This window comes from Prionailurus viverrinus, chromosome F1 (assembly GCF_022837055.1).
Source record: "Prionailurus viverrinus isolate Anna chromosome F1, UM_Priviv_1.0, whole genome shotgun sequence".
Lineage (NCBI taxonomy): Eukaryota > Metazoa > Chordata > Mammalia > Carnivora > Felidae > Prionailurus > Prionailurus viverrinus.
The window spans coordinates 64,721,682-64,746,581 of NC_062577.1; the positions used below are offsets into that span (position 1 = coordinate 64,721,682).

Here is a 24,900-nt window from a genome sequence, read left to right on the forward strand (position 1 = left end):
GCAGGCTAGCATTTCACACTAAGTACATTGCAAAGTGGGAAGAAAAATAGACTTTAAGTAATTTTGAGGAAATAGTTGGGATTTGTTTATGGGAAAAGTAAAAAGAGAATTTCAAATTCATGACCAAAATGAGGTCTGTAGATCACACAAGGATATAAGTAATTGCAGCTCAGATGTTTGGGAGTTAACTTGTGTCTGTGGGGCTTGTTTTCCTGTCCGAGGACAGAGCTCTGAAGAGATACTTCTGTTCTCTGCTTCCGTGTTGTCCCTGCTGCTGGACAGGGGAGACGGAGCTGGTGGGGACAAAATGCTCGTCCTTCACCTCTGCGGCCTGTGGTCCCTCGGGTGCAGCTCAGCCCTCTTACATGTCCCTGCCCTGAGGCCCAAGCAGAGTCGGACCCAGAGAGACAAGGGCGGAGGGGTGGCTTGCCAAGGAGCCCTGAGTTAAGGGGTGTGTCTGTATGGACGGGTGTGTGTGTGTCTGTGCACGGGTGTCTCTGCACACATGTGTGTGCGTTTGGGGCAGGAGACAAGGAGAGCCTACATTGGCATCAGCGTTGACCTCTCGGGAGTAACGGAGTGGTTGTTACGGTCTTTCCCTGACCTTAGGCTTCTCTAGTTCAGTTTCTCAGAGTGTGGTTGGTGCCCTGCCGACGTCAGAGTCACCCGGACCCCAGGATGGCTGCCACCCTCGTCCTGAGCCCACGGCCACAATCACTGAATCACTCTCTACCAGGGGGCCAGGGGTCATGCCTTTGAACACATCCCCCAGTGACTCATGCTCACTGAGGCTTGAGAGCTTCTCCGGTTCCTTTACTGTGGAGACTGGTTTTTTTTCCGAATCGCTAAGTTACTAGAAATCACCACGTGTGTTTCCTACTTTCTTTCCCACCTTTGGTTTCCAGACACAGGGTAGAGCATTTCACGCTCCTTTCGAGTCCTCTTCCGTAAATAGCACGCTGGAGACGAGGGCGTAGTCTTGAGTCCCGTATTGCAAAGCCAAACTGGGACGCAGTCAGCGCTGTAGAATCTCTTTTTAGACCAGAAACATCTATGTGTGCTTTGTGGGAGTTTTGTTTTGATCAGATGAGTGCAGCTCACAGATTGAATGATCATCTGGGGCAGATTCACGAAAACAGTCTTCATGCCGCTCGTTAGCTAGCCTCAGCTTTCGTGTTTCTTATGCTTCCTGGATGTAAATCAGACCAGGACTGAGTCATGGAAAACCACACGGCAGTCACAGCCAGCGCAGCCTCTGGCCAAGGGGCAGCGTCTCAGTAAGTCTCAATCAGAAGCTCTTAGTGTGGCCCATTTTAAAGGGAGGAACTAAATAGCCTGAAACAAATTTTGACAGTGAGTGACCATGACCATCTTTATTGATACGAACCCCAGGATACCCCTGAACCCTTCAGGGCTTCAGAAGGATGCTTTGAAACCTCGTTTTTATCCTTTTGTCCATATTCCTGTTAATAACTATCGTTATGCTAACAGTACAGTTGATAACGGTAAACCCATCCTTCCCACTGGATCATAGGAAGTAGCTCTTACTGGTCTGGGACATCCAAACACATTCGAATAAAGCGCACGCCCACTCCCCGGAACCCCGCCTGCCTCTCCAGCACCGTGGTCTGGCCGCTGGAAGTCTGGTCACTGGAGCAGGACAAGAGGCACCCCCGGCATTTGAGGTCCTGACACAAGGGGCTGAGAAGACAAGTCGGGGGGACCGCAGGGCAGGGTCAGTGACCTCTGGGGAGGGTGGCCGGGCTCTGCTGACCAGGTCGTCTCCCTACAGGAGGGGCAGCCATGAGAGCTGGTGTCAAAGAAGGCGACCGGATCATCAAAGTGAGTGCCCCTCCCCTTCTGTCTGGCACCTGCACCCTCCGGCCTCGCTGCCACCGGGGGCCCCCGGGTTGGGGGTGGGGCCACGAGAGGAGCCGGGGTGTGCCTGGCAGCAGGGGCAGCCTCTAGGAGCCCCATCCTCGGCCCTTCTTGACTCTAAGCAACCGAGTTTCTGGGATGGGTTTTATCTTTCCATTCATTTAACAAACAACAAAAATACAGTTAAGACAGAGAGGCTGAGGCCAGCGAGGGGCCCAGTGCCTTAGGATTCCGTCCCCACACTGCACTGACCTGAGGTCCTGGCCAGCTGCCACCTGCTGTCACCTGCCCACCCTGTCCACCCAGCACAGAGTCCTAGACGTGCTCAGGAGATCCTAGACGAGGAGATCCCTCGGTCCTCTCGTGAGGAGGACACAGGCTGGGGCAGGTGACAGGAGTGCGGCCAGGTAGCTGGTATGGAACCTACCAGACATAACAGATGAAGCTGCAGGTCTCATCCCTGGATCCTCACAGACTGGCTGGGAGGACAGAACATACGGCAGATGAGAACAGAGCAAACAAGTGACCGGAGGTGTCTGGAGAGCACTGGAAAATGGCTTTGAAGGAGTGACATTGCGAACTCGAGAGGGATTCTGTGCGTCCATCTGGTTACTTAATAGCATCTGTCCCCCAACAGGTGAACGGCACCATGGTGACCAACAGCTCCCACCTGGAGGTGGTAAAGCTTATCAAATGTGAGTTGGAGAGAGCCGAGCACGGCAAGTAGGGGAGCAGGTGGGCTGTGGGGCAGGCCCCTTGACCCGGGGCCTCCTTTGTATGTGACGGAGGCAGCCGGGGTCACGTCTTTAGTCCTGATCCGCTGGGCCTGCCCCCGTTCCCTGTGGTCACTGCACGTGCAGACAGTGGCCTCCTGTCTCCCTACACGCCCGTGGGGACCATATCCATATCGGGCCCCTCCAGTACCGTTCACTGCCTGTCCCCCCACAGACAGCCTTTCTCATTGGTTTCCTATCTGGGGGGGAGGGAAGCAGAAACACCCTGTTCGTAGCCAGGAAGACACAACAGTCAGGCCTGCCCAGGTAATGAAACAGAAGCAACAGATTTGAGGAAAGAGTTGGTGGGTGGGCCAAGGGGGCGGGGGGGCTAGCTTCCGCATGCCTCCTGTATGCCAGGGGCTTGACTGAATGTCACGAGAGCTGGACAGGTGGCCGCTGGGGAGTGCGGCCACGTATCCCGGTGGGACTGTGGTTGAGCGTTCCACGTGAAGGAAGGGAAGGAACGCAGGGCCAGTGAGCTGGGATTAGGGATGACAGGGCGTTGAAGTGCAGAGAATTTTATCTGCAGAATTTTAAGCTCCGCACAAGGAGCTTAAAGCAGGACCCCTCTGCAGCTTGAGTGTCTGCCGTCCGGAACAATGTGCCTCGAGCAAGCCTCTCCTTGTCTGTCTTCCTCCAGCTGGTGCCTACGTTGCACTGACCCTCCTGGGCTCTTCCCCCTCATCCGTCAGCGTCTCTGGGCTGCAGCAGGACCCAGCCCCAGCCGGAGCCCCCCGAGTCGCCCCCACGGTCCCACCGCCGCCTCCGCCTCCGCCTCCGCCCCCTCCACAGCACATCACGGGGCCCAAACCACTGCAGGTGAGCTCCCCTCCTCAGCTGTCGTCCGTGGGGAGGAAGGCAGGTTGTAGCTCAGTGTTCTGGTGAGAAGACAAGCCAGAGATCCGTGAAGCCTGTCGGAAAGCAGAGCAGAGAGAGGCTGGCTGCCAGAAAGCGGCCACTGCATCCTTAGTGTCCCCCTTCCACGCAAACGCGTGGTCTTTCCAGACAGCAGTGGGCTCGTGCCTCCTAAATGGGGGAGACCCCGAGGAGGCCCTCAAGGGCCCTGCTCCACAGCTCCCCCGCACCCCCAGCCGTTGCTGCGAGACTGTGGAATACACTGGGGAGGAGGGGGACGTGGAGCCCTGCTGTAGGCAGAGAATTGGGAAAGGACAGACACCAGGAGGGGGCGGACCCGGGACAGGAGCTAAGAGGACGGAGAGGGCGTAGTTGGGAGACGGGACGGGACCTGCAGTGGGGAGGAAGGCAGAGCAGAAGTCCCAGGAGACTTGGGAGCCGTTGGACAGCAGAGGTGGTTACGGCCAAGGCTTCTAGGAAACTCCGCAGTAGAAGCCCTGAGGGAAGTGAGGGGCCGAGTGTCACACCCACGCCCGCGCGGCCCAGGCTGCTGTGGTGGCTTTTCTCGCCTGAGAAATCAGCAGGTAGAGGAAAATTAAGCCGCGGGGCTGTTCCCAGCCCTCACCTGTCCTATGCTCCGTTCCCAGGATCCCGAATTCCAAAAACATGCCACCCAGATCCTTCGGAATATGCTGAAGCAGGAGGAAAAGGAGTTACAGGTAAGGCCCCTGCTCAGGGCGACTGGCCGCGGCCGTAGTGAAACCCGCAGCCAAGTGCACGACCTCACTCCGGGCGCGCAGCCCGTCACGGCCAAACCCTACCTACCAGCTGGACCTCGTGGGCCGTGGGATTCGTGACTGCGCAGCCCGGCTGAGAAGGGGAATAGGGACCAGAGCTCCTGGTCAGGTCGGAATAGTAGATCCGCAGGCCCCGCGCCAGCAGGTGACGGGCGAGGAGAGCACAGCCAGGGAGCACCAGAACTGAGCAAGGCCTCGGGCTCTCTGGGGAGGGAGGCGGGGCGGGTGGGGGCCCCATCGGTGGGAGGGGTGCAGAGTGAGGTTCAGGCGGGGGCGGGGGTGATGCGCTCTCGCTGTGGCGGGCAGCCAGGTCCTGGCCCGGCCCCTCCGTTTCAGTTCACGTTGCCGTGAGCGTTCGCTGCACGGAAAGCCCTGTTGTTGGGCAGCGTTCAGAGACCGAAAGATGAGGCGCGTCTTGCCCTCGACGCGACTGTGCTGACGGAGAAGATTCGTAGCACGATGGGCCAGTTGGTAGGGGACGCGGAAGAGAGCAGTGGGTGAATGACAGGAGACGCAGGGACACCAGAGAGAGGCCTCCAAGAGGGACTTCCGTGGGCGGAACCAATGCGGAGGGACCGCGGTGAACGGACCGCGTCAGCCAAAGGCACGCACACGTGAAGACGCACTCTTGGGTTCGGCGGGCATGGAATCTGTGTGGCGGGGTGGAGCACAGCGATGTCAGCGCAGAGACAGAGATGCTCTTTCCTCGTGGCGCTTGTACTCCAGCAGGGGGTCGGCGGATGAAGGGAGGTACAGCTTCCCCCACGTTATAATACGTAGAGGTACTTAAGTGTGTTCGTGTCACGCGGTGATCAGGACAGGCCTACACGTCAGGAGAAGAGAAGTCACAGTCCAGAAATTAAACCGTACAAATATAGTCAGTTGGTTTTTGACAGATGCCAAGACCATTTAGTGGACAGGGTCCACAACCAGTGCTGGGCCACCTGGCTGTCCGCACGCAGAGAACGGACATGGACCCATTCCTCACACGATTCCCAGAATTCATTCCAAACCGCTCAAAGACTCACATGTAAGGACTAAAACTATTTTTTGAAACTGCAAAACTCTCGGGGCGCCTGGGCGGCCCAGTCAGTTAAGCATCTGTCTTCGGCTCAGGTCGTGATCTCAGGGTTCATGGGATTGAACCCCACACTGGGCTCTGTGCCGACAGCATGGAGACTGCTTGGGATTCTCTCTCTCTCTCTCTCTGCCCCTCCTCCATCTCGCACATATGCTCACTACCCCCTCCTCTCAAATAAATAAAACTTAAAAAGAAAACACAGGTACGAGTCTTCACGACCTTGGATTAGGCAACGTTTTCTTAGGTAAAACACCAGAAGTAGAAACAGTGAAAAACATAAAATAAAATAAATTGAACTTCATCCAAATTCAAAACCTTCGTGCATCAAAGAACACTGTCAAGAAAGTAAAAAGCCCGCAGAATGGAGAAAATACTTGCAACTCGTATATCCAGTAAGGGCCTAGTACCAGACTGTGTAAAGGACTCTCAAAACTTAATAGTAAAAAAGACAACGTGAGCGCCTTTAAAAGTTGGCCAAAGATTTGAATAGACAGTCAGTAAAGAAAACGTAGAGATGGCCAATAAGCTCGTGAAAAGACGCTCCACATCATCAGTCGTTAGGGTGATGCGATCAAAGCCCCACAGCACTGCTCCGCACCCATTAGGGTGGTTAGAGCCAGAATAACAGAAAGTAACAGTTGTTGGTGACAGTAGCCTGTGTATTTTGTCTGTGTGCTCGTTATCCTCATCTGTTCCCACCATTGCGGGGGGGGGGGGGGGGGGGGGGGATGTGCAGGCACGCAGCCGCTGTGGAAAACGGCTTGGCAATTCTTCCAGATCCTAAATGCAGAGGATCACAGATGCATCGATTCCACTCCCGGGTACAACCCGAGAGGACTGAAAACACACATCCAGGCAGAAACCTGTACGCGAACGTTCTTCGTACCATTGGTCATAACGGCCCCAAAGCGGAAACAAGCCAAAAGTTGTTGGTAAACGGAGGTGGTCTGTCCGTACGATGGGATGGCTCTGGGCCATAACAAGGTCGGACACACGCTGCACAGCACGGGGACCCCGAACACGTGTTGCTCGTGAGAGAGCCAGGCACAGAAGGCCACAGGCTGTAGGATGACATTTACGTGCAAGTCCCAAATAGGGAAGTCTGTAAAGAGAGAAAGTAAATTAGTGGTTTCGGGGGTGGAGGAGGGGAGAAGTTGAGAGTGACCGCCGTCCTGTCGGGTGGTAGCCGCATTCGGGAATTACGCGGCGGCTTGTATGCTCTGCGAAGGCACTCCAAGCCACTGAATCGGGCACTTTAAAACGGTGAGGGTTACGTTACGTGAATCACGTGTCAACAGTTTTTACAATGGTTTTTGAGGGCACAGAAGCCCAAAAGAAGGAATAATCATGCCGTAATCAGAGCAGGCTTCCTGAGGTGCCCTTGAGTTTGGGTTCGGTCTGTTTCACTCTGGAACGTACTTTGGGCCTAGAATTCCGTCTGAGCTTGGGGTTTATTCTGAAGACCGTGGGAATGGTCAGGGTTTTGAACAGGGGAATGATCATACCTCCAGACCGGCAGTCTCCACGGAGATGCGTGTTGCGTGCGTGGACACACCAGAAGGCCACGGGGGCCCACGGGGACATCTCAGAGGCAGAGGAGCAGGGCGGGTCCAGGGGCAGGAAATGAAGGTCAGCTTCGGTTGACCGTGCGACGTTCAGATAAAAAGGCCGTGGACCCGGCCGGTGGACGTGACAGGGTTGAGCCTCAAGGGAGAGGGCAGGGTTGGAACAGAGGTTCAGGCGTCCTCAGCCCGAGCTGGTAGTTGAAAGTGGGGACCGGGTGGTGTCACCCAGGGTGCCGGAGCCAGAGGAGGAGAGCGCGCAGGGATAGAACATGATGCTCCGGTGCTCTTACTGCACACGCACCCGCCCGTAACATCGCTGCTATGGTTGCTGTTACATTCAGATTTCAATTATCTGTCCTCCTCCCTGCAGGACTGAGTTCCTTAAAGGCCAGGGCCACGCCACGTGTCCCTGCACATGCGTGTCCTGCACTGGCATGGCTGGCACGCAAGGCGGGGCAGAGACCAGCCGAGGCTGCGGGCAGCTGTGAGGGAGGGTGGGGGGCACCGGGGCGGCTGTCCGAGGAGGGGGCGCTGGAGAGGTGACGGCTGGGGCCAGGCCTCTGGCTTTGGCCTTGGGTCATCGGGCTCCTTGGAGGAGTAGCAGTCAGATCATTTGCGGGCAGCAGGGTCTGGCCCCGAGGGTGGACCCGTGTCTGGAGATGTGTCCGTGGATGGAGGGTGAAAGGGCTGAGGGTAGTCATAACTGACGGAAGGGCTCGTGTGCTCGCAGGATGGGGGAAAGGAGCCACTGGCGGGGAGCCCGAGGGCATGAGCAGCGTCTCAGCAGAGTCCGGGGAGCTGGAAGCAGGGCTTCTCCAAGGGCCGGGCCCGGGATGTGATGTCGTGTGCTGGGCGGCTCAGACGGGATGGAACGAGAAGTGGGGGGTTGTAAAATGCGGTTGGCAGGTGGCAGGGGGGCCTCAGATGAGCTTCGAGAACGTGTGCACCCACCATCTTGTTTAATGGCGAGCCAACACTTCCTTCCGGAGTGAAATTACAGTAGCTGCTCCCGCTGAGTCCTCATGGACGCGATGGTGTTCAGGTCTCCCAGCTGTCCCCGTTTTATCCGCGAGGACCCGGTCCAGCTTGCGGGTCTACGCAGCTAGTGAGCACGGGTGGCAGAGTTCAAGTCCAGCCTCCCCGAGCGCACAGCCCAGGCTGTAAGCGCACCGGGTGAGTGTCCAGCCGGGCGCGCACATCCAGCTGCTCCACGGGGACGCTGTGCATCCGCCCCTGGAGCAGGAGAGGGAGAGACTGCCCGGGCCTTCCTGCCGTCCCTCTCCAGCATCGCCTGTGCCCTCACCGCCTCCACACCTCTCCCTCCTCCTAACGTGCGTCTCCCGAAGGCAGAGAGCTCCCATCTCTTCTCTTTGTTGTGGGGTGACTCCCCGTTCCCTGCCCCCGTGAGTTGTCTGTCCTCCACTAACCACCTTCTGCCTTCCCCCGTCACCCTCGCCCGTCCCCAGCGGATCTGCGAGGTGTACAGCCGGAACCCCGCCAGCCCGCTGGAAGAACAGATGGAGGGCGCCCGGAGGCGCGTCACTCAGTTACAGCGGAAGATCCAGCAGGAGACGGGTGGCTCGGCGGTGAGTGACGCAGGCTGGGCTCCAGGCAGGTGCCGCGCAGGCGGCCGGGGGCAGAGTGCGGAGAGCCCGGATGGGCTTCTGGAGCTGTGCAGGACCCTGGGCTGACCAGTAAGCGTCCAGGACTTTACAGGGAACAGAGGGCAGCAATTCTTTCTTTAGCGCCAAAGGGCCCCTTCCTGCCCCCGATGAGCCTGCGGCGGAAGGAAACACACACGAACTAAGTCGGGCCCTTGGCTTCAGTCTCCCTGTCACCTGCACCCCAGTGCTGTCCTTGGAGCTGACGGCTGTCCCTGAGCGATCTCACATGGCGCACGTCTGGAGGCTCCTTTCAGCCCCCGTCCCAGCACTTTGCACGTCAGCCCAAGTGAGGGACCCACAGCGCTGACCGTTTTGCGTAAACGGAGTTTCCAGAGAGAAGTGTCCTTACCTGTCCTAGTCAAGGGCTTTGTTATTAGCATCCGTCTGAATCTCCATCAGGCCTTAACTCTTTGGGTAAATAAGAAGGAACCCGCCAGAAACTTTAAGATCTCCAAGGATAGTTTTGCCAAAGCTGGTAGAACTTGTTGGAGGATGACCTTCTTTCTTCTTTAGAGCATCCAGATGAAAATGTCTGGGAACCGCAGGCTAGTCAAATTTGAACCGTTGTGTCTTCTGAAGGACAGTCAGTGTCGCATGGCTGGTAGGAGCTCAGGTTCTGTGCTCGCCTTCTGTAAGACTTGGGCGGGCTCCGTACTTCCCAGGAGGCTCGGTGTCTTTGTCTGTAGAACGGAGGTCACAGCAGGGCCTGCTGGAGCGGGGCGGTATTGCGGGAGAGAAGCGTGCCCCTGCCGCTGTCCACACCCGTGTGCTCTGCGGGGTGGTGGGTCGGGTCGCCAGCCCCGGCATCAGTTTTCCTGCTGTGTAGCTTGGGCACGTCACGTGAGGTCTCTGGGCTTCTCAGTTATGGCAGAGAGCTGTCCCTGCCTCGAGCTTCCTGAAAGCCTAGACAAGATCTAGAAGGGCGGGCTTCCCGAGCAGCCAAGCTTTATCACCATAGTCCCATCCCCCCAGCCCCGTCCCGTCTGTCAGCCCTCCTCCGCTGCCCTCAGTCACCAGCTTTCCTGGCGGGAAGCTCCTTCTGCGTCCAGCCCAACCGAGGCAGTAGATGCTTTGAGGTCCGGGGTGGCAAATCCGTGGGTTTGAAGAATTTCTCCCTTTTCACCATCCTCCCGACTACCCACGATGCAGTGGCTCCCCAGTCTGGGCATTTTTAAGGCAACAAATCAGAAGCAGCCGCTCACTGCGGCAGATACTCTCTGCGGAGATGAGGGAAGGGGTGGCTGGAGGAGGGAACGAGTAGGAGAGAGGCTTGCAGAACTTGCCGCCCTCAGCACCTTTGTTTTTTAGGACCTGCTGTCCCTGTACGGTGACACCAGCCAGAGGTCGTCAGAAGGTAAGTCGGCCCAGCTCTCCATACTGTGGTCCGGGTTCCTTACTCACTGTCCCCTCCCCCTGGGGCAGGTTCAGGAAAGACTGACTGGAGGCCCTGCTCCGGGCACAAGCATAGGGAGAGAAAGCCACACCCACGCACAGGGGCAGCGGGGGCGGCTCAGTCGGTAGACGGGAGTGCGTGACCGCAGCACCGACGGCTGCGGACCAGAGAGGAACTGTGACGACAGCAGTCAGGCCGTTGGGAGGCCACACTGGGGTTGGGGGCAAGACTCTCGGTGATCTGGCACAGCAGAGTCTCGTTCCGGGACTGACGTGGCCCGGGCACAGGCACACTGGTGGGTGAGAGCCGGGTGTAGGGCATCTGACCTGAGGGAAACCCGGAAAGGAGGGAAGGTGGCACTTCGCCCCCCCTACCCTGCCCACGGGCCCCCCAGGCCACGATGCCACCTTCCGTGTCATCTGTCTCCTTCCCAGGCCGGCTCTCTCTGGATTCCCAGGAGGGGGACAGCGGCTTGGACTTTGGGGCAGAGCGCTTCCCCTCCCTCGGCGAGGTGAGTGCCCACAGGGGGCCAGCCCCGTCTGAAGCCACCGTCGGCGTCCGCTCTCCGGGCACCCACAGGTCCTGCCGTCTGTGCGCGCTCCCGGCTCCAAGGGTTCTCGTCGCTGTGCTCTGGGCACGGAAGGGGCTGCACGTGCGCCCTGCGTGCGGGGCTGTCGGAGCCGCCTTCCGTTCTGTAAAGAATCGGCGGAGGAAGGCGGACGACGTGTGGGGAGCCTCTGGGCGTGAGGGAGCAGAGCCTGTCCGCGAAAACCGCGGCCTGACCGCACACACGGGTCTCCCTCTCAGGTGGACACCCCGAGGCAGAGCGGCGGCCCCTCTCTCTCTCACAGACCTCACTGTCCTTGAACAGCTCATCTTTTCTGCAGCGGTCAGAAGACTTTCGGGTTCTGGCCTAGCGTTACCTCCCAGCTGTTCTCTATTTGCATATGTAAATTGCAGAAATAAACTTGCAAGCTGAAAGTGCAAGTGAACGGAAGAAGTAATCATGATGTCTGTAAGATACCTGCTGAGCCAGGTTAATTAACACACTTACACCGTAATTCTAAGTAATAGTTGGAATTGTATTAGCGTGTCCTTACAGGACCCAGGATGCGTTCCAGGTATCCTCAGGGCCGGGTGTCAGAGAGGCGACCTGGCTTAGAGAGGAAGGCTGTGGGCTGCGTTGACTCCAGGGAAAACCCGTGGCTGGGTCCCAACCTTCGGCAAATCTCATGACCTTCCCGAGTCTTGATTTCCTTATGTGAGAAGCGGAGGAGTGGTAGTATCTGCCTCAAAGGACGGTTGTGAGCATCGAGCCCGGTGCACCTAACGCGGGCCCAGAGTCGTGGCGGGCGCAGAGCGTGCGCCACCGGGCATGGGCCTCACCACACGAGTGGAGCGTGAGTTTCTGGATGGGCTCTCTGTTCCTCTAGGTGCTGAAGAATCGGAACTCGGCACTGTCAGACCCTGGGCTGGACAGTCCCCGAACCTCCCCTGTGATCGTGGCCAGGGTGTCCCAGCACCATCGGCGGCAGGGCTCGGACGCACCAGTGCCCGGCGCCAGCGACCAGGTGAGGGGTCTAGAGCTCCCTGCAGCTCTCCCTCCCCTCCTCCCCTCCTTCAGAACCACATTCCAGTGCGTGGCCTGGACCCCTCTGGCCACACCGGCTTCCTGATAGACTTTTGCCTAGAGAACAAGACGGAAGGACGAACGTGGCTTGAGTGGATGTTTGAACGCTGTCTTGGGCTGTGTGAAGACGGTGAATACGTGTGCAGGGAAGGGAAGGGACGCCCGAGGGACAGACAGCTGTCTGTGTACAGCAACAGATAGATTTGTGCAGTCTTTCTCCAGAACACTACTCCTCAGTTTTCTCTTTCTGCAGCAAAATCTTATTCTTATGTGGCACCCTGGTACCACAAACAGGTAAAAGCTCAGCTCCCCCGGGACCTGCGCCCGTCAGTGTCCCCCCTACCCCGGGGCAAGTCCTGTGGCCCCAGGGTCCTGAAAACCTGATTTGGAAGCGCTGCCCCCAAGAATAGAACCAGGAGGGGAGACCCGGGAAGAGGGCTCTGGGCTCAGCGCAGAAAGCTTGCTGAGGGTCTGGGCTGTCGAGGGCCCAGAAGTGGCCAGCCGCCATCCCTGGGGATCCTGGACCCCAAGGGATGCAGAGACCCGGGTGTTACAGGAGAGGAGACAGCCCAGGATGTGTCTGAGAAATACAGAGGCAGCTGCCCCCGCGTTCAGTCTGTCCGGGCCTCGCGTTTTCATTTGTCAGTGAGCACCACGCTGATCTCTGACGTACCTTCTGGGTCTCACGTTCTTTGACTCTGTCATTCTGAGCGAAAAGTCTGCAAATAGCAGGAGAGCAGGGTGAGTGAGTTTTTGAAAGGCGCTGTCAGGAAAAACCCCTTGAGCGAGTCGGGTGGGAGGGCATGTTAGGCCTGGAAGAAAGTGGGCAAAGTGGGCGTAAGTGGTCCAGACGGGCTCCAGAGCAGGGCCTGTGTTGGGGAATGCCTGGAAATGAGGCGGATTGAATTCAGTGGAAAACGTTGGTAGAAAAGCTTTGGAAGTTCATGGAACCTTCAGGAGAAAGCTTGTCCAGTGAAGCGTCTGACACGTCTGTGCAGAATGAATTCTCGTTGTACCTGACACGGACCACACACCAGTTAGGGGTTGGGCTTCTAGTAAAACAGGCGTGAGGAGGAAGGGGAGAACGCCATGCTCAGAAGTCTAGAATTTAGGCAGGTGGTGGAGGCCTGCCATAGACCCTTGAGCCGGCTGGGGGAACGGTCAGCTCCGTCCCATCCTGCTCAAGGAGGCAGAGATGGCTCCAAGCTGTCCTGTGACGGAGACCGGGCCACCGTGGGCGCCGTGCTGGACGTGGACATGGCCGCCGAAGGGACCAACAGAGCCCCAGGCCGCGGCGGCAGGAGCTGGCACTGCGTCCCAGGGTCTTTCGCAAACAGGAAGAGCGCCTTCTCTCACTTCCTGTCTCCGCATGCACATGCCCAGGCCTCCCCACCCAGAGGAACTGACTCCGGGCGCTGGAGACTGTGGTCTGCCCTCTGAGACCAGGGGAGGTGGGGAGATGCCAGCGCTCTCGCCAGACACACACGGTCCCTCCTCACCGGTGCCATGCCGTCACCACACAGATGTGGTGTGGGGCCTGGATCCGTGTCCCCTGACCTCCCTGCATCTGGACTCTCTCCGCAGGGCACAGACCAAAGCCCAAAGCCTTTAATTATTGGCCCAGAGGAAGACTGTGACCCGGGTTATTTCAACAACGAGGTAACGGTTCCCTGACTCCCTGCTTTCGTCATTGTCGCACTGGCTGCTGTTGACTAGAAGCCGTCAGACCCACACCGGCCGTGAGGGGCACAGGGTGGGCGCCAAAGCTTGCAGACCCAGGCAGCGGGGGACGTGGGGCGAGGCCGCAGGCCATGCTGCTGTATCCTGCCTCTGCGCACCGCAGCCACACCCGTGTGTCTGCCTTCCAGAGCGACATCATATTCCAGGACCTCGAGAAGCTGAAGGCCCGGCCAGCCCACCTGGGGGTTTTCCTGCGGTACATCTTCTCTCAGGCGGACCCCAGCCCGCTGGTAAGTCCGATCCGTGGGCGCCGGCAGGCAGCTCGAGGACAGAGGCAAATAGGGAAGAAGGTGCGGGTCAGGCGGGAGGGACTGTGCCCCGCCAAGCACGCCCGGAGAGTAGGGAGGCACGGGGAGAGGGAGGCCAGGGGAGCCGCCATCGTTCTCGGTCCGCTTGGAGGAGACGGTCATCCTGGAGTCGTGAACCCTGAGGACGTGAGAGCCTGGCCTTGCAGACACGAGACCTTACCACAGGGAGGCTTAGCGGAGGGGCAAGGTGACAAAGATGACAGCGGGCTGTATGGGGAAGGGGCGCCCTGGGACAGGGCTCGGGGCCAGCGGCCTCAGCAGCTTCTCTCCTGCTGCTCAGCCGCTCGGAAGGGGATGGGCACAAGGGGACGGTGTCGTGTCCCTCAGGAGGCACAGAGCACTGTTTGCCTTCGGGGCCAGGAGCACCGGTGTGTGGGGCCCACGTGCTGTGTCCCAGAGACTCCGGAGTGAAGTCCGGGCACATCACAGACAGAAGTAGAACACCGGCCCGTAGAACACAAGATACAGACCAGCACGAGGCAAAATGCCGAGTGTGGAGGACGCACAGATAGGTGCCTGTGTTGCAAGCGGGTGGGCAGAACTCAGAGGGTTCTGAGACTCCAGGCCAGGGTTTCTCCGCCCCAGCGTGGTGACGTTGAGCTGTAGGAGTTTCTGCTGGGGGCCGTCCTGTGCATCTTCCCATCTCAGCTGCGCCACTAGGCTCTGCCCACTAGGTGCCCCAGCACCTCTCCAGGGAAGGGTCACAGGTGTCTCTAGGCACCGCCCGCTCATTGTCCCTTGGAGGCAAAATCACTCCTCCACGGAGGGGGGCCACCGAGAACCACCGCTCCAGCCCCCTTCTCTCTCCTCCTAGCTTTTTTACTTGTGTGCCGAAGTTTATCAGCAGACAAACCCCAAGGATTCCCGAAGCTTGGGAAAAGACATCTGGAATATTTTCCTAGAGAAAAACGCGGTAAGGCAGTCGTGGATTGAATTACAATTTTACTGTACTCCTGGGGGCCACTCGGAGCAGAGGAAAAATGAAGCCATACATTCAGGCTGGATGGAAACCGTTCTTCAGGAGAAGTTGGGGCTGACGGACGGCTCCTGGGTCCTGTTCCCGGCCCTGCTCTCAACCCTGAGCTCCTCTCCTGGCCCCTTTGTTCTGCGTGTGGCCAGGTAGAATGCACGTGGCCTCTCCAAACATTTGGAGAGAGAAGGAGCTGGTGCCAAGCCCTGATTCCTGTCCCCTAGATCGGTGCTGGCTCCGTGTCTGGGCTCACTGATCTAGGGGCTCTCATGCCCAGCCCAGAGCAGGGTTCCCGGGGAGGAGGCCGAGAGCGCGCGCCCGTGTGGACAGGGCCGGGCTGCGGCGGCACCTGCCTGCACAGGGCAACGCCTTACGGACTCTCCAGTGTGAGCGGCTACGCTGATGCCCAAACGACTTCAGTCTCTCAGTTCCAAAACATAAGCTCGCGGGATTCCTGAGACTGGGAGTAAAGTGTCCTTCTCAAGACTTCCACACCTGTTCCCTCTAGCGGGTCTGGAGGGGGGCGGCCGCTGCCGGCCGCACCCTGTGGGGGTTGCAGAACCGGCCTGTCCCCGCGGTCAGTCCCTCTGCTCTCCGCTCACTGGGACACTCGGTAACCTGAGGGAGCAGAGACGGCCCAGTAAAGCTTGCTCCCTTGCTGCTGAGTCAGCAGCCGTGCATCCCATGCACCCCATGTCCTTGAAGCAAAGTGGGAAGCCTACATGTGCCCCAGAAGGTGGCCCAGCTCGCCTTGTAGCTTCATGCTCGAGTGCAGGTTTACGAGGGGGCGGAGGAGAGGACGGTGGGCCGGGTGTCCGGGAAGGAGAGAAGGGGTGTTCCAGTCCTCCCTGCCACCGTGCAACGTCTCCCACGTACCCTGGGCTGTGGGCCTCACTGCCCCCGCCCCCACTCTTCTCTTTTCTAGCCACTGAGAGTGAAGGTCCCAGAGGTGTTGCAGACTGAAATTGGTAAGTCAGTTTATTAGCCAGCTGCTCTTGTCCTGGGCCGTGGGAGGCTGCAGAGCACAGAGGGCACATGGGCCCCATCCCTGGGAAGCCCTCCTCTAGGAGGGAAAGCAGGGGCGGTTCCCCCCGAGCGCCTCACGATGGCTGACGGGCTGCGCAACGGGACAGGCCCTGCCTGGGGAGCCCATCCCGGGAGTACGTGCCCCCGTCAGACCTGAGCTCGTTTCTGCCAGCCTTCCCCGGGACCTTCCTGGGCCCAGCGGGGCCATCTGTACGAAAGGGCAGTTGGACTTGAGGGATTCCTAAGCCTGGTCGATCACCAGAATCCCTGGGGGAATTCTTGAAACTCCAGAAACCGGGGCCTCACTCCATCGCACCTCGGGTCGGGATCTCTGGAGTATTTTTGTTTCTGTGAATTCCTCTCTGATGCTGCCAGCATTTGGCCCGGTGAGGACCCTGCCGGCCAGTGATTGCTCCGTCCCCATCTCGTTCTCTAGTCGTGATAGGAGAGCTGAGGGAAGGCGGCATAAGAGGGTGTCAGCCTGAGAAGCGGGTCCCAGGCAGCTTTCTTGAGAACAGGCGTCCCACGCTGCCTTCGGAAAGCGTGCCTTGTGGCTTGACTGAGGCCAGAGGGTAGAGTCCCTCGACCGCGTGAAGCTGCTGGGGAAGCGGGACCGACACCGTCCAGGTTCCGCTGGGGAGTCGGGGCTTCATGTGAAGTGCTTGCCTTTCTCGGCCTCGCGCCCTGGCCCAGTGGCCACGAAGAATGAGGGGTTTGCACTGTGGCATCAGAGGGCAGCCCCTGGGCCCATCTGATCATAGACGGGGTTTCATTTGTCCACATAACAGAGCCTAGAACATCCAGAAAATGTTTTTGTGCTTGCCTTGGGACCTGGACAACAGGAGTCCAGTCCTGGATTCGGGAGTGGCCTGGTGGGTCCAGGACTCAGGGGGCTCAGCAGGCATGGCCCCCTCTCCCGACACCCCATCTCTCCTTCCCTGGGTTCCCACCAGACTCACGTCTGCGCAGCAGCGAGGACGTCCGCGCTGCCCTCCGGGAAGCCCAGGAGGCGGCCATGCCCGAGATCCAGGAGCAGATCCAGGACTACAGGTTGTGGGTCCCCCCCGCTCCCTCTGCGTCCTCACCCGTCTGTCCCCTGTGACGAGCGTCTCTCGTGAGCGCACTTGCCTCGCTGTTTCCGGGCGTCTGTGAGCACACGTGTGTGCCTGCTTTGTCTGTCTTAGAACGAAGCGCACCCTGGGGCTGGGCAGTCTGTACGGTGAGAATGACCTGCTGGACCTGGACGGCGACCCTCTCCGAGAACGCCAAGTGGCCGAGAAGCAGCTGGCTGCCCTGGGAGACATCCTGTGAGTGCACCACCCCCCCCCCCCCGCAACGACACCCGGAAGTGCCGAACAGACGCGAGTGTCCTGTGCGTCTGCTCGCCGGCCTCTCCCCCCACGACGTCTGCCGGATCCTCCCCCCGGAAGGTGCGGAGGGCCCGGCTCGCCTGCTGCCTTGCTCAGGCGAGACTGTTGGCATTTCACGGGGCCGCGGGACTCCACGGCTCCCCACGGAGCTTTCTGCTCCCCTTCCAAGCCCTCTTCCTGACCGTGCTGCCTCCTGTCCGTAGGGTCACAGGGACCCTGGCACGAGGGCCATACGTGGGCCCTCAGGAGGCAGACCGGCTGGCGGGCGGGAGGGTGAACAATTCTCAACTAATCATCTCAGTTGGGCGTCAGAAGACCGGCCTGACTAACCTGGTCAGGAACTTCGGCTCAGCTGCGGTGGCCGTGCCTCTCCTGTCCCGTCTTCCCAGCGCCACCCGCGTGACTTTGTGGGGACACATCAGACTTAGAGGCTTCTCCACTCAGTGTTCTGGGACCCTGGTCTCAGCTATAAAATGACAAAAGGTGGATGAGACTGTCTCCGGAGTCTCTGTTCACACTGCCATTCAATGCAGCAACACGTGCGGAGTTCGTTCTGGGCTCTCGGGACGTGTTAGTGAACAAAACAACAGTTTCTGTGGTGCTCACGTCATAGGGGGAAGAGAGAGCAATGTGCAAGAAATAAGGAAGGCCTGTAACGCGCTGGAGACAAGGGGGACAGAGCAGGCTGGCGGAAGGGGTCGGGCGCACCAGAGCCAGCGGGTGACGGTTTTAAATAGGGCGGCCAGGGCGAGCTTCCCCCCCCCCCCGCCCCAGTAACATCTAAGCAACTGAAGAAAGTGGGACCGTCATCCTTGAAGACCGCTGGGGGGAAGAGGCAGGGCAAAGTAGGCACGTGCTTGACGTGTGGGGAGCAGCGGAGACCAGAGCAGATAGAGAAGGTGGGTGCTGAAGTCAGAGAGGTGACGGGAGGGCAGCCGCAGAGCCTGAGGACGGTTGTGCGGCCTCTGGTTTTCCCTGTCCGTGGCGAGGAGGGGCCGCACGGGAACCCACGCGGTGGGGCTTGGACCGGGCAGGGCTGGGGCACGCGGTGAGACGTGGTCGGTGTCCCACGTGTATCCTAACAGTAGAGCAAACGAGCATCTCCTAAAAACTGAGTGTGGGTCGGGGAAGACCCCACAGTTTGTGCCTACACGGCAGAAAGGACGAGGTGCCATCAGCCGGGATCAGGGCGGCTGTGTGGGGGGCAGTCCGAGGTGGGCATGTTGAGTCTGAGGTCCGTATTAGACGTCACCCTGGAGGTGTGGCCGCAGGCTAAGTCTGGCAGAGGAGAGACAGGACTGCAGACATCACACAGGGGCGTATTCCTGGGAATAACCCCCTGACCTTCAGCCAAGCCCTGGATCTTTGTGGGCCTCCGTTTCCCTGGCCTGTTACAGTGGGCACCCTGCTCGGGGTGGTCTCTACGGGAAGCTTCAGCCTCACTGATGGAGATCTAACACCTCCTCACCGGGTGCTTTGAGATCTCGATCAGCTTGTGAATAGCTTAGAATAGTGCCTGGCCCATCGTGCCCCCTCAGCTGGTCGTTGCTGCCTCCACCGCCGTGTGGGAAGGTCTCTCTGGGTCGGCTCTCGAGGGGCCACCCGCCCTCCTCCAGCTCTACGTCAGCCCAGCCCTTCAGTCGAGTTTGGCTGGGCGAGGACGGGCCTCTTCCTCCGTGATCACGTCACAGTGCTGGCCACGTCCCCCTTCAGCGGGAAGGACCTCTCAGTCCCTGTGCCGAGGCCCCCAAGGGGGTGAGCGCTCTCGCCTCCCGAGCCCCACGTGGGCTCAGAGCTGAGACCGGAGTCGAGGTCTGGCCTCCCCGCCCCCACCGCCCCCGTCCTCCGTGTCTGCGCGGCCAACACGCCTGTGCCGTACGTGCGCGTCATGGCTCCTTCCTTTTGTTCCAGGTCCAAGTACGAGGAGGACAGGAGGTGAGTGAGTGTGCGGTGCGTTTGCCATCCTTCTGGACACAGGGCGCCCTGAGCATCGAGGTCACAGTGTGTCCAGCCATGGCCCCAGGTGTCGCGTAACTGTAACAGCGGCTCATGAGGTCCAGGCCCCTGCCGCTTGGGGCCGCTGCCTGGGGCAAGGGTCTGCCCTCACCCCACCGTGCACATAGCCGGCCTCTCCACCTCCGCCTTAGCTCTGCGTCTCCCTCCGGCTTTCACCTCTGAGCCACCGTGAAGTGCTGGTGACAGGACCAGCCTGCGTCAGCAGCCCTTGTCGGGGAGCCGGGGCGCGACGCCTCTCCTCTCTGGCACAGGTTATGGGGTTTCCACAGCCAGTATGCGTGTCCGCTCCTCAAGCAGCCAGCGTTGAAGAGTGTGCGCACGCTTGAGCCGGAGGAAGGCAGGCCAGGGCGGTTGTGGAGGAGGGGCCGGAGCCCCTGCTGCACTGAGTGCCCAGAGTGCCCGACCTGCCTCCTGAATCCAGGGCCAGATCGCTTCCAGACACAGCTCTGGACGGTTCCACGTGTGGCCCGTGGCGGCTCCGTTCCATCTCTCTCTTGGTGCCAGGGCCGGGAAGGTGGTGAAGGCAGAGGCAGGCCGGCACTTCTCCCCTTTTCCCTGCCACCCCGCCGCACGTGGATGCCCGAGGACCGTGGCCGTGGGCCTCAGTCGGTTCCAGGCCTGCCGGCTTGTTGGCTTACGTTGTAGGGACCGGCCACATCCTTCTGCTGGCCGCTCTCCCCCCTTCAGGAAGAGTTCCGCTTAGAGAGAGAATTAGGTCTCTCCCAGGACTCCTGCTAGCCAGGAGTCCTTCTGTGCCCCCCCTTGAGAATTCCAGGGCTCCTTCCAAACACCCTGACCCAGAACTCTCCCTTTGTCACCCCCCCGGGTGGTAGTTTGGAGATTGTTCGGAGCGGGGTTCCGGCCCTTCCGCCTGTTGGCGGGCACAGCTCGAGCTTTCTGACTGACCACTCTGCTTCCCGTCTCACAGCGCCCCCATGGACTTCGCCCTCAATACCTACATGAGCCACGCCGGGCTCCGTCTTCGAGAGGCACGGCCTTCTGGCGCAGCCGAAAAGGCTCAGGCAGCTCCTGACAAGGACAAGTGGCTGCCCTTCTTCCCAAAGACCAAGAAGGTGACAGAACTACCTGGACAAGAGTCCTCTGGTGCGGGTCTCTGCATGAGGCCAACCCGGGAAAGCCACTCACGACTGCGCCTGACCCTCGCTGCCTTTGCGTGGGGAGTCCATGAGAACCCACAGACGAGCTCAAACCCGGCCCAGGCGCACGTGTGCTGGTTCGGGAGCAAGCAGGAGTCTGCTTTGCAGTTAGCCGTTCAGGGCGGGTCTGGGGGCAGTGGCAGGGATGAGTGGCTAAGTCTGGGGATTGGGACCTTCTCCAAAGCTGGTGTCTCCTGTCCCAGCAGAGCAGCAATTCCAAGAAAGACAAGGAAGCCTTGGAGGACAAGAGGCGAAACCCTATCCTCAAGTACATCGGGAAGCCCAAAGGCTCTTCGCAGAGCAGTGAGTACATGGGGGGGCGGGGGGGGGGCAGGGGCGGCGGCCCCGTCACTGACCGGGCGGCTGGCAGAGGGTGTTCCCTGTCCCAGCAGCCGCACGCCCGCCTGCCCTCTGAGACCGCAGCTCCCGCTCAGTCCTGCTCATTGTCCCCTTGCCACACCGCGTGCAGGCTCCTCGAGGTGCAGATGATGCTTCCGAGCCAAGGAGGCCATGCCGGTCCCCGGGCCTTAGTCTAGGAGCTCAGGGCAGTTATAGCTACCGAGCAGCCACGCGGAGGAATATTCCCGCCTGGCAAGGCCGCCCTGTTGACAGTAGATGCCCCCTTCACCTTCACCAGTGGGCTCCGTCTGTGCCCCTGAGGTGTGTTGGGAGCAATTGTGGGCCTTCGATGGGAAGTCTGACTTACTGCTAAGCAGAACTAGATGTGGAGTGGGAGGTGGGGGGCCCAGCGACACCCCCGATGCTGCACCTGAAACTCGGTTAAGCCTGTCGCCGGTCTGGAACTTCCTGCCGGCCTCCCGGTCGGCGTCTTCGGACCCCAGTGTTAGTCTTGGGAGTCTGGGAAGGGCTGTGGGGTGGGTGGGCCAGTGGCCTTTTCTTATATTGCTGCCTGGGGGCTGCGGAAGGGGGGACTCTTCTAGATCAGACCTGATTTTTGCCATTCGTTTTTCATTTTCCAGCTTGATGTAAGTTTTGTTTTGACTCTGGAGACGTTAATTTGACTTTTCATGGTTTACTTTTGTTTTTGTTTGTTTTCTTTTAGCATTTCATATTCCCTTGTCCCCTGTGGAAGGTAAAAGGACCATTTTCTGTGGGTTTTTCTTTGCATTAGCTTTGAGTTTCCATCTCTCCAGTCTGTCTGTCTGTCCTTTTTCCCCGTCCCCCATCCCGTCACTCCGTCGCTGTCTTCCGTGTGCCTCCCTCCTGCTCCAGCTGCCTCCACAGGGGGCTGCTCCTGGCGGTGTCACGGAGGCCAGCCTCCCCGCCCTCGGCCCCGCCCTGTCCCTGTCTCACATCCCAGGGAACGGGCTCCGAAGGTCCAGGGCTCCGTGTACACGAGGGAGGCCTTCACACATTAAAACGTCCTGCACGAGCTTCTCAGGTTTTTGTCTCGACTGAAATAACAAAAATCCTCATTTTTGAGAGTTATGCGGGGTTTATTTCATAAACAGTGGGTCTCTAACCGTTCTTCTTGGGGGCCTTTCACCGTCCGTCACCTGCTCTGCTTCAGCCCTTGAGCATGGCGTGTCCACCGCTCCTGACTTAACATGGACGGTGTGGCGTCACCGCGGCGGTTGAAGAGAGTGACCCCTGCTGTGTGTTAGAGGGCCTGGTGCCGTCGGGGGTCTGTGCGCTGAAAACGAACACATCATATACATTAACCCAGAGAGGCTGAGAACCTGCAGTTGGGCAAACTCATTTCTCATCAGTGAGGCTCCCACGAGTACAGTCACGTGATTAATGTGGTCAAGGCTCTACTGTGAATCTGTGCAGAGAGAGAGCAGTGCAGTGAAATCAGGAAATTGTTCAGTGGCTAGAATTCATTTTATGTGAAGTGACAATTAAAAATAACGATTTTCAAAATTATTTCAAAGTTACTAAATTCCTAGACTCGTGCTACTTTATTGATTTTTTTTTTTTTAATGTTTATTTATTTTCGAGAGAGAGGCAGAGACAGAGCGTGAGCAGGGGTGGGGCAGAGAGAGAGGGAGACAGAATCCGAAGCAGGCTCCAGACTTCGACGCAGGGGGCTCGAACCCACGAACCGTGAAATTATGACCTGAGCCGAAGTCGGACACCCAACCGACTGAGCCACCCAGGCACCCCTCCTTATGCTACTTAAAAAAAAAAAAAAAAAGGTTTTAAGTTTTGAGAAAAGGCATATAAAACAATGGAAAGGTAAAAGAATGGTCTTGGGACCCAGGCCCTTGGATCTTAACACACACTTCCTCCCGTCCAAGCTGCCCCAGTGGAGGCAGGAGGAAGCAGCAGCTTCGAGGGGCCGGGAGCCCGAGGACAGGGTAAGGGGCCTGGGTGTTCACCAGGGCTGAGTTCGGTCTTTCCATTGTAATCTAATGATTTGGCGTGGCCTTGGTTCCCAAGTTCCCAGGACATCAGCAAAGCCTATGTCCGTGTCTAAAGACCAAACAGCCCCCAGAGGTGGAGGAAGGGTCAGCACTGAGTGACCGTTAGAGTCATCAGCTGTTGCCCCCGTTTAAGAGCGACCATAACTGACTGTTGATAATACGGAATGTACTTACCCTTCCATTTCATTGTCGTCCAGAGAATGGAGGAAGGAGAACAGGGGACACCAGTGAAAACTGTGCTCATTTAAAAAATTGCATTCCTTTCTGCCTTTCTCCCCCCATGACACTGACTTTCCTCAGTTGTGCCGCCTCTCAGAGCAATCCCAGTTTGTCGTCACAGGGTGAACTATACCTCGAGCACAGGCGACACACAGGGGAGGGAGCAGTGGGCTCAGCCCGGCGGCCTCCTGTTACAGGGTATTCCCAGGCCCCCGTGCCGTCACCCAGCAGGGCCGCTCAGGCTGTGACTGCAGAGCTGACCCTGTGGCAGGCAGCTCAGGCCCCAGTCCCCAGAGTGGGCGTGATGCCAACAGCCCCTGCTCCTGACACGGCCTCCTGTTACGCATCTCTGGAAAACTGTTACCCCGGCCACCTGCCTAAATGATACGAAGTTTGAAGAGACCGGCTGGATGTTCTGTTTGCTCTGGCCTGGAAACTTTCTCCTGAAACCTGAGTTTAGAGACTTAGGGAGATTTGTGGGTTTGCACGGGTGGGACTCTGGCTAGTGTGGGTAGGATCAGGGCCTCGCCTGCCTCCCTGCCCACCCCCAGCCTTCCTGTTGGTCTCTGGCAGATCGGCCTCTGAAGCCCAGCTCTGGGCTGATGTCACTGCGTCTCTGAGGAGGAACCTTCTGCGGGTATCCCATGAGCCTCGTGACTTTCATACCTGCTCTCTCTGTTTCTTTGAACAAGAACAGCCTTCTTTTGTCTTAGCTTTGAAGAGGGGCTGGAATTTGAATGCCAGAGAGTGACCCCTTTTCTCTGTTCTACCTAAGACCACCCCCACTCACTGATAATAAAGGGTCTGATTCACAGTGATGGCAGCAACTAGAGGCAGGGGCCGGGACTGGAAGGACAGGAAGGAAAGTCAAAAAAAGAACAAATAATGAGCTCTAAAAGTAATATAAACTTGGGAAATGATTGATATAACCTGGCAACCTGGCCAAATTACAGATAGATGCATTTTGGGTGCTCCCGGCTGGTATTCTATTCTGTATTCGGTTCTTGGAAAAAATCTCATCGTTAATTAAGCCTGAGAGTCATTGTAATAACGTGAGAGCCGAAAGGAATATCCACAGGAAACATACCTCCAAATGGTCTCATTTTGCATGTGAGAGAGCAAGGGACTGCCCGTCACTCTCCGGGTTATTGGGAGAGGACCAGGAAGTGGTCTAGAGGACCAGCCCCCGCGTCTCCCAGTCCCCAGCCCGGTGCTGCTGTCATCCGTGCTTGCTCACTGCTCTGTCTTCTGGGCTAACGGGAGCGAGGGTCCCGAACAGAAAGCAGAGTACCCTTCATTGTCTTTCTGCTTCCAGTCAAACCAGGCAACGTGAGGAACATCATTCAGCACTTTGAGAACAACCAGCCGTATGATGCCCCAGAGCCCGGGACGCAGCGGCTCTCCACAGGAAGCTTTCCCGAGGACCTGCTGGAAAGCGACAGGTAGCAAGGGCCACATGGGAATTGCCGGCTTCCCACGGAGGGGAGCCTGGGCGGGGTGTGCTGCAGGGTTATTTCCAGGTGCTTCCCCCCCACTCCGTTAGACCATAAGATCCCCGCCGCAGAACTCGCAGCTGCTCTGAAGACACGCCAGTGTCGGCCATCAGGCCACCCGAAGACCGAGCAGGGCCCCCGACCTCCCAGCCCGGGGACTGCGTGTCTTGAACGTTTCCTTTGGACTCACCGCCTGACTACTCAGCAGCTAGAGGATATTACACAGCAGCTAATCCCGACACCCTACCTGACAAGGCTGGAGAAGACTGGGGCAGGGGTGGCAAGGGACAGTCCCAGGGATGCAGGGGTCAGGCAAGGTTGGCCCCCGACGCCCGTGAGGAAGAGCACTGTAGTTTGGCTCTGCTGGTTCCAAAGCACTTTCGAGAAGAAAAGAGGGTTTGCAGCTCTGGCATCTCGTATATTCTCCATCTTTGGCCACGTTCCAGTGAGAACCCTTCTCTGGCATCAAGGCGTGCTCCCGGACTTGTTCCGGACCGCGGCACGACAGCAGCCACGTCATGTCTGAAATTCTCCAGCCAGCACTTAGTGAGAACCACCTGTGGTCAGAAAGCTCC

The 24,900-nt window shown here is 58.7% G+C and overlaps 1 protein-coding gene across 9 annotated transcripts in view; it reads left to right on the forward strand.

Annotated features, from left to right (window-relative positions):
* Nucleotides 1–24,900, forward strand: part of ARHGEF11 (Rho guanine nucleotide exchange factor 11) — an 88,036-nt gene that overhangs the window by 50,494 nt on the left and 12,642 nt on the right. For 4 of the 9 annotated variants that reach the window (XM_047840512.1, XM_047840517.1, XM_047840518.1 and 1 more), the window contains exons 4-22: nt 1,793–1,842; nt 2,516–2,573; nt 3,295–3,473; nt 4,157–4,228; nt 8,419–8,538; nt 9,925–9,970; nt 10,444–10,520; nt 11,443–11,580; nt 13,224–13,298; nt 13,508–13,609; nt 14,502–14,600; nt 15,583–15,625; nt 16,637–16,733; nt 16,868–16,990; nt 18,965–18,988; nt 19,998–20,142; nt 20,430–20,529; nt 21,290–21,319; nt 24,148–24,274. In XM_047840512.1, the coding sequence (XP_047696468.1) occupies nt 1,793–1,842; nt 2,516–2,573; nt 3,295–3,473; nt 4,157–4,228; nt 8,419–8,538; nt 9,925–9,970; nt 10,444–10,520; nt 11,443–11,580; nt 13,224–13,298; nt 13,508–13,609; nt 14,502–14,600; nt 15,583–15,625; nt 16,637–16,733; nt 16,868–16,990; nt 18,965–18,988; nt 19,998–20,142; nt 20,430–20,529; nt 21,290–21,319; nt 24,148–24,274 (1,705 nt within the window). The remainder of the gene's footprint in view (nt 1–1,792; nt 1,843–2,515; nt 2,574–3,294; nt 3,474–4,156; nt 4,229–8,418; nt 8,539–9,924; nt 9,971–10,443; nt 10,521–11,442; nt 11,581–13,223; nt 13,299–13,507; nt 13,610–14,501; nt 14,601–15,582; nt 15,626–16,636; nt 16,734–16,867; nt 16,991–18,964; nt 18,989–19,997; nt 20,143–20,429; nt 20,530–21,289; nt 21,320–24,147; nt 24,275–24,900) is intronic. The other 5 variants (XM_047840513.1, XM_047840520.1, XM_047840515.1 and 2 more) reach the window with 3 other exon arrangements.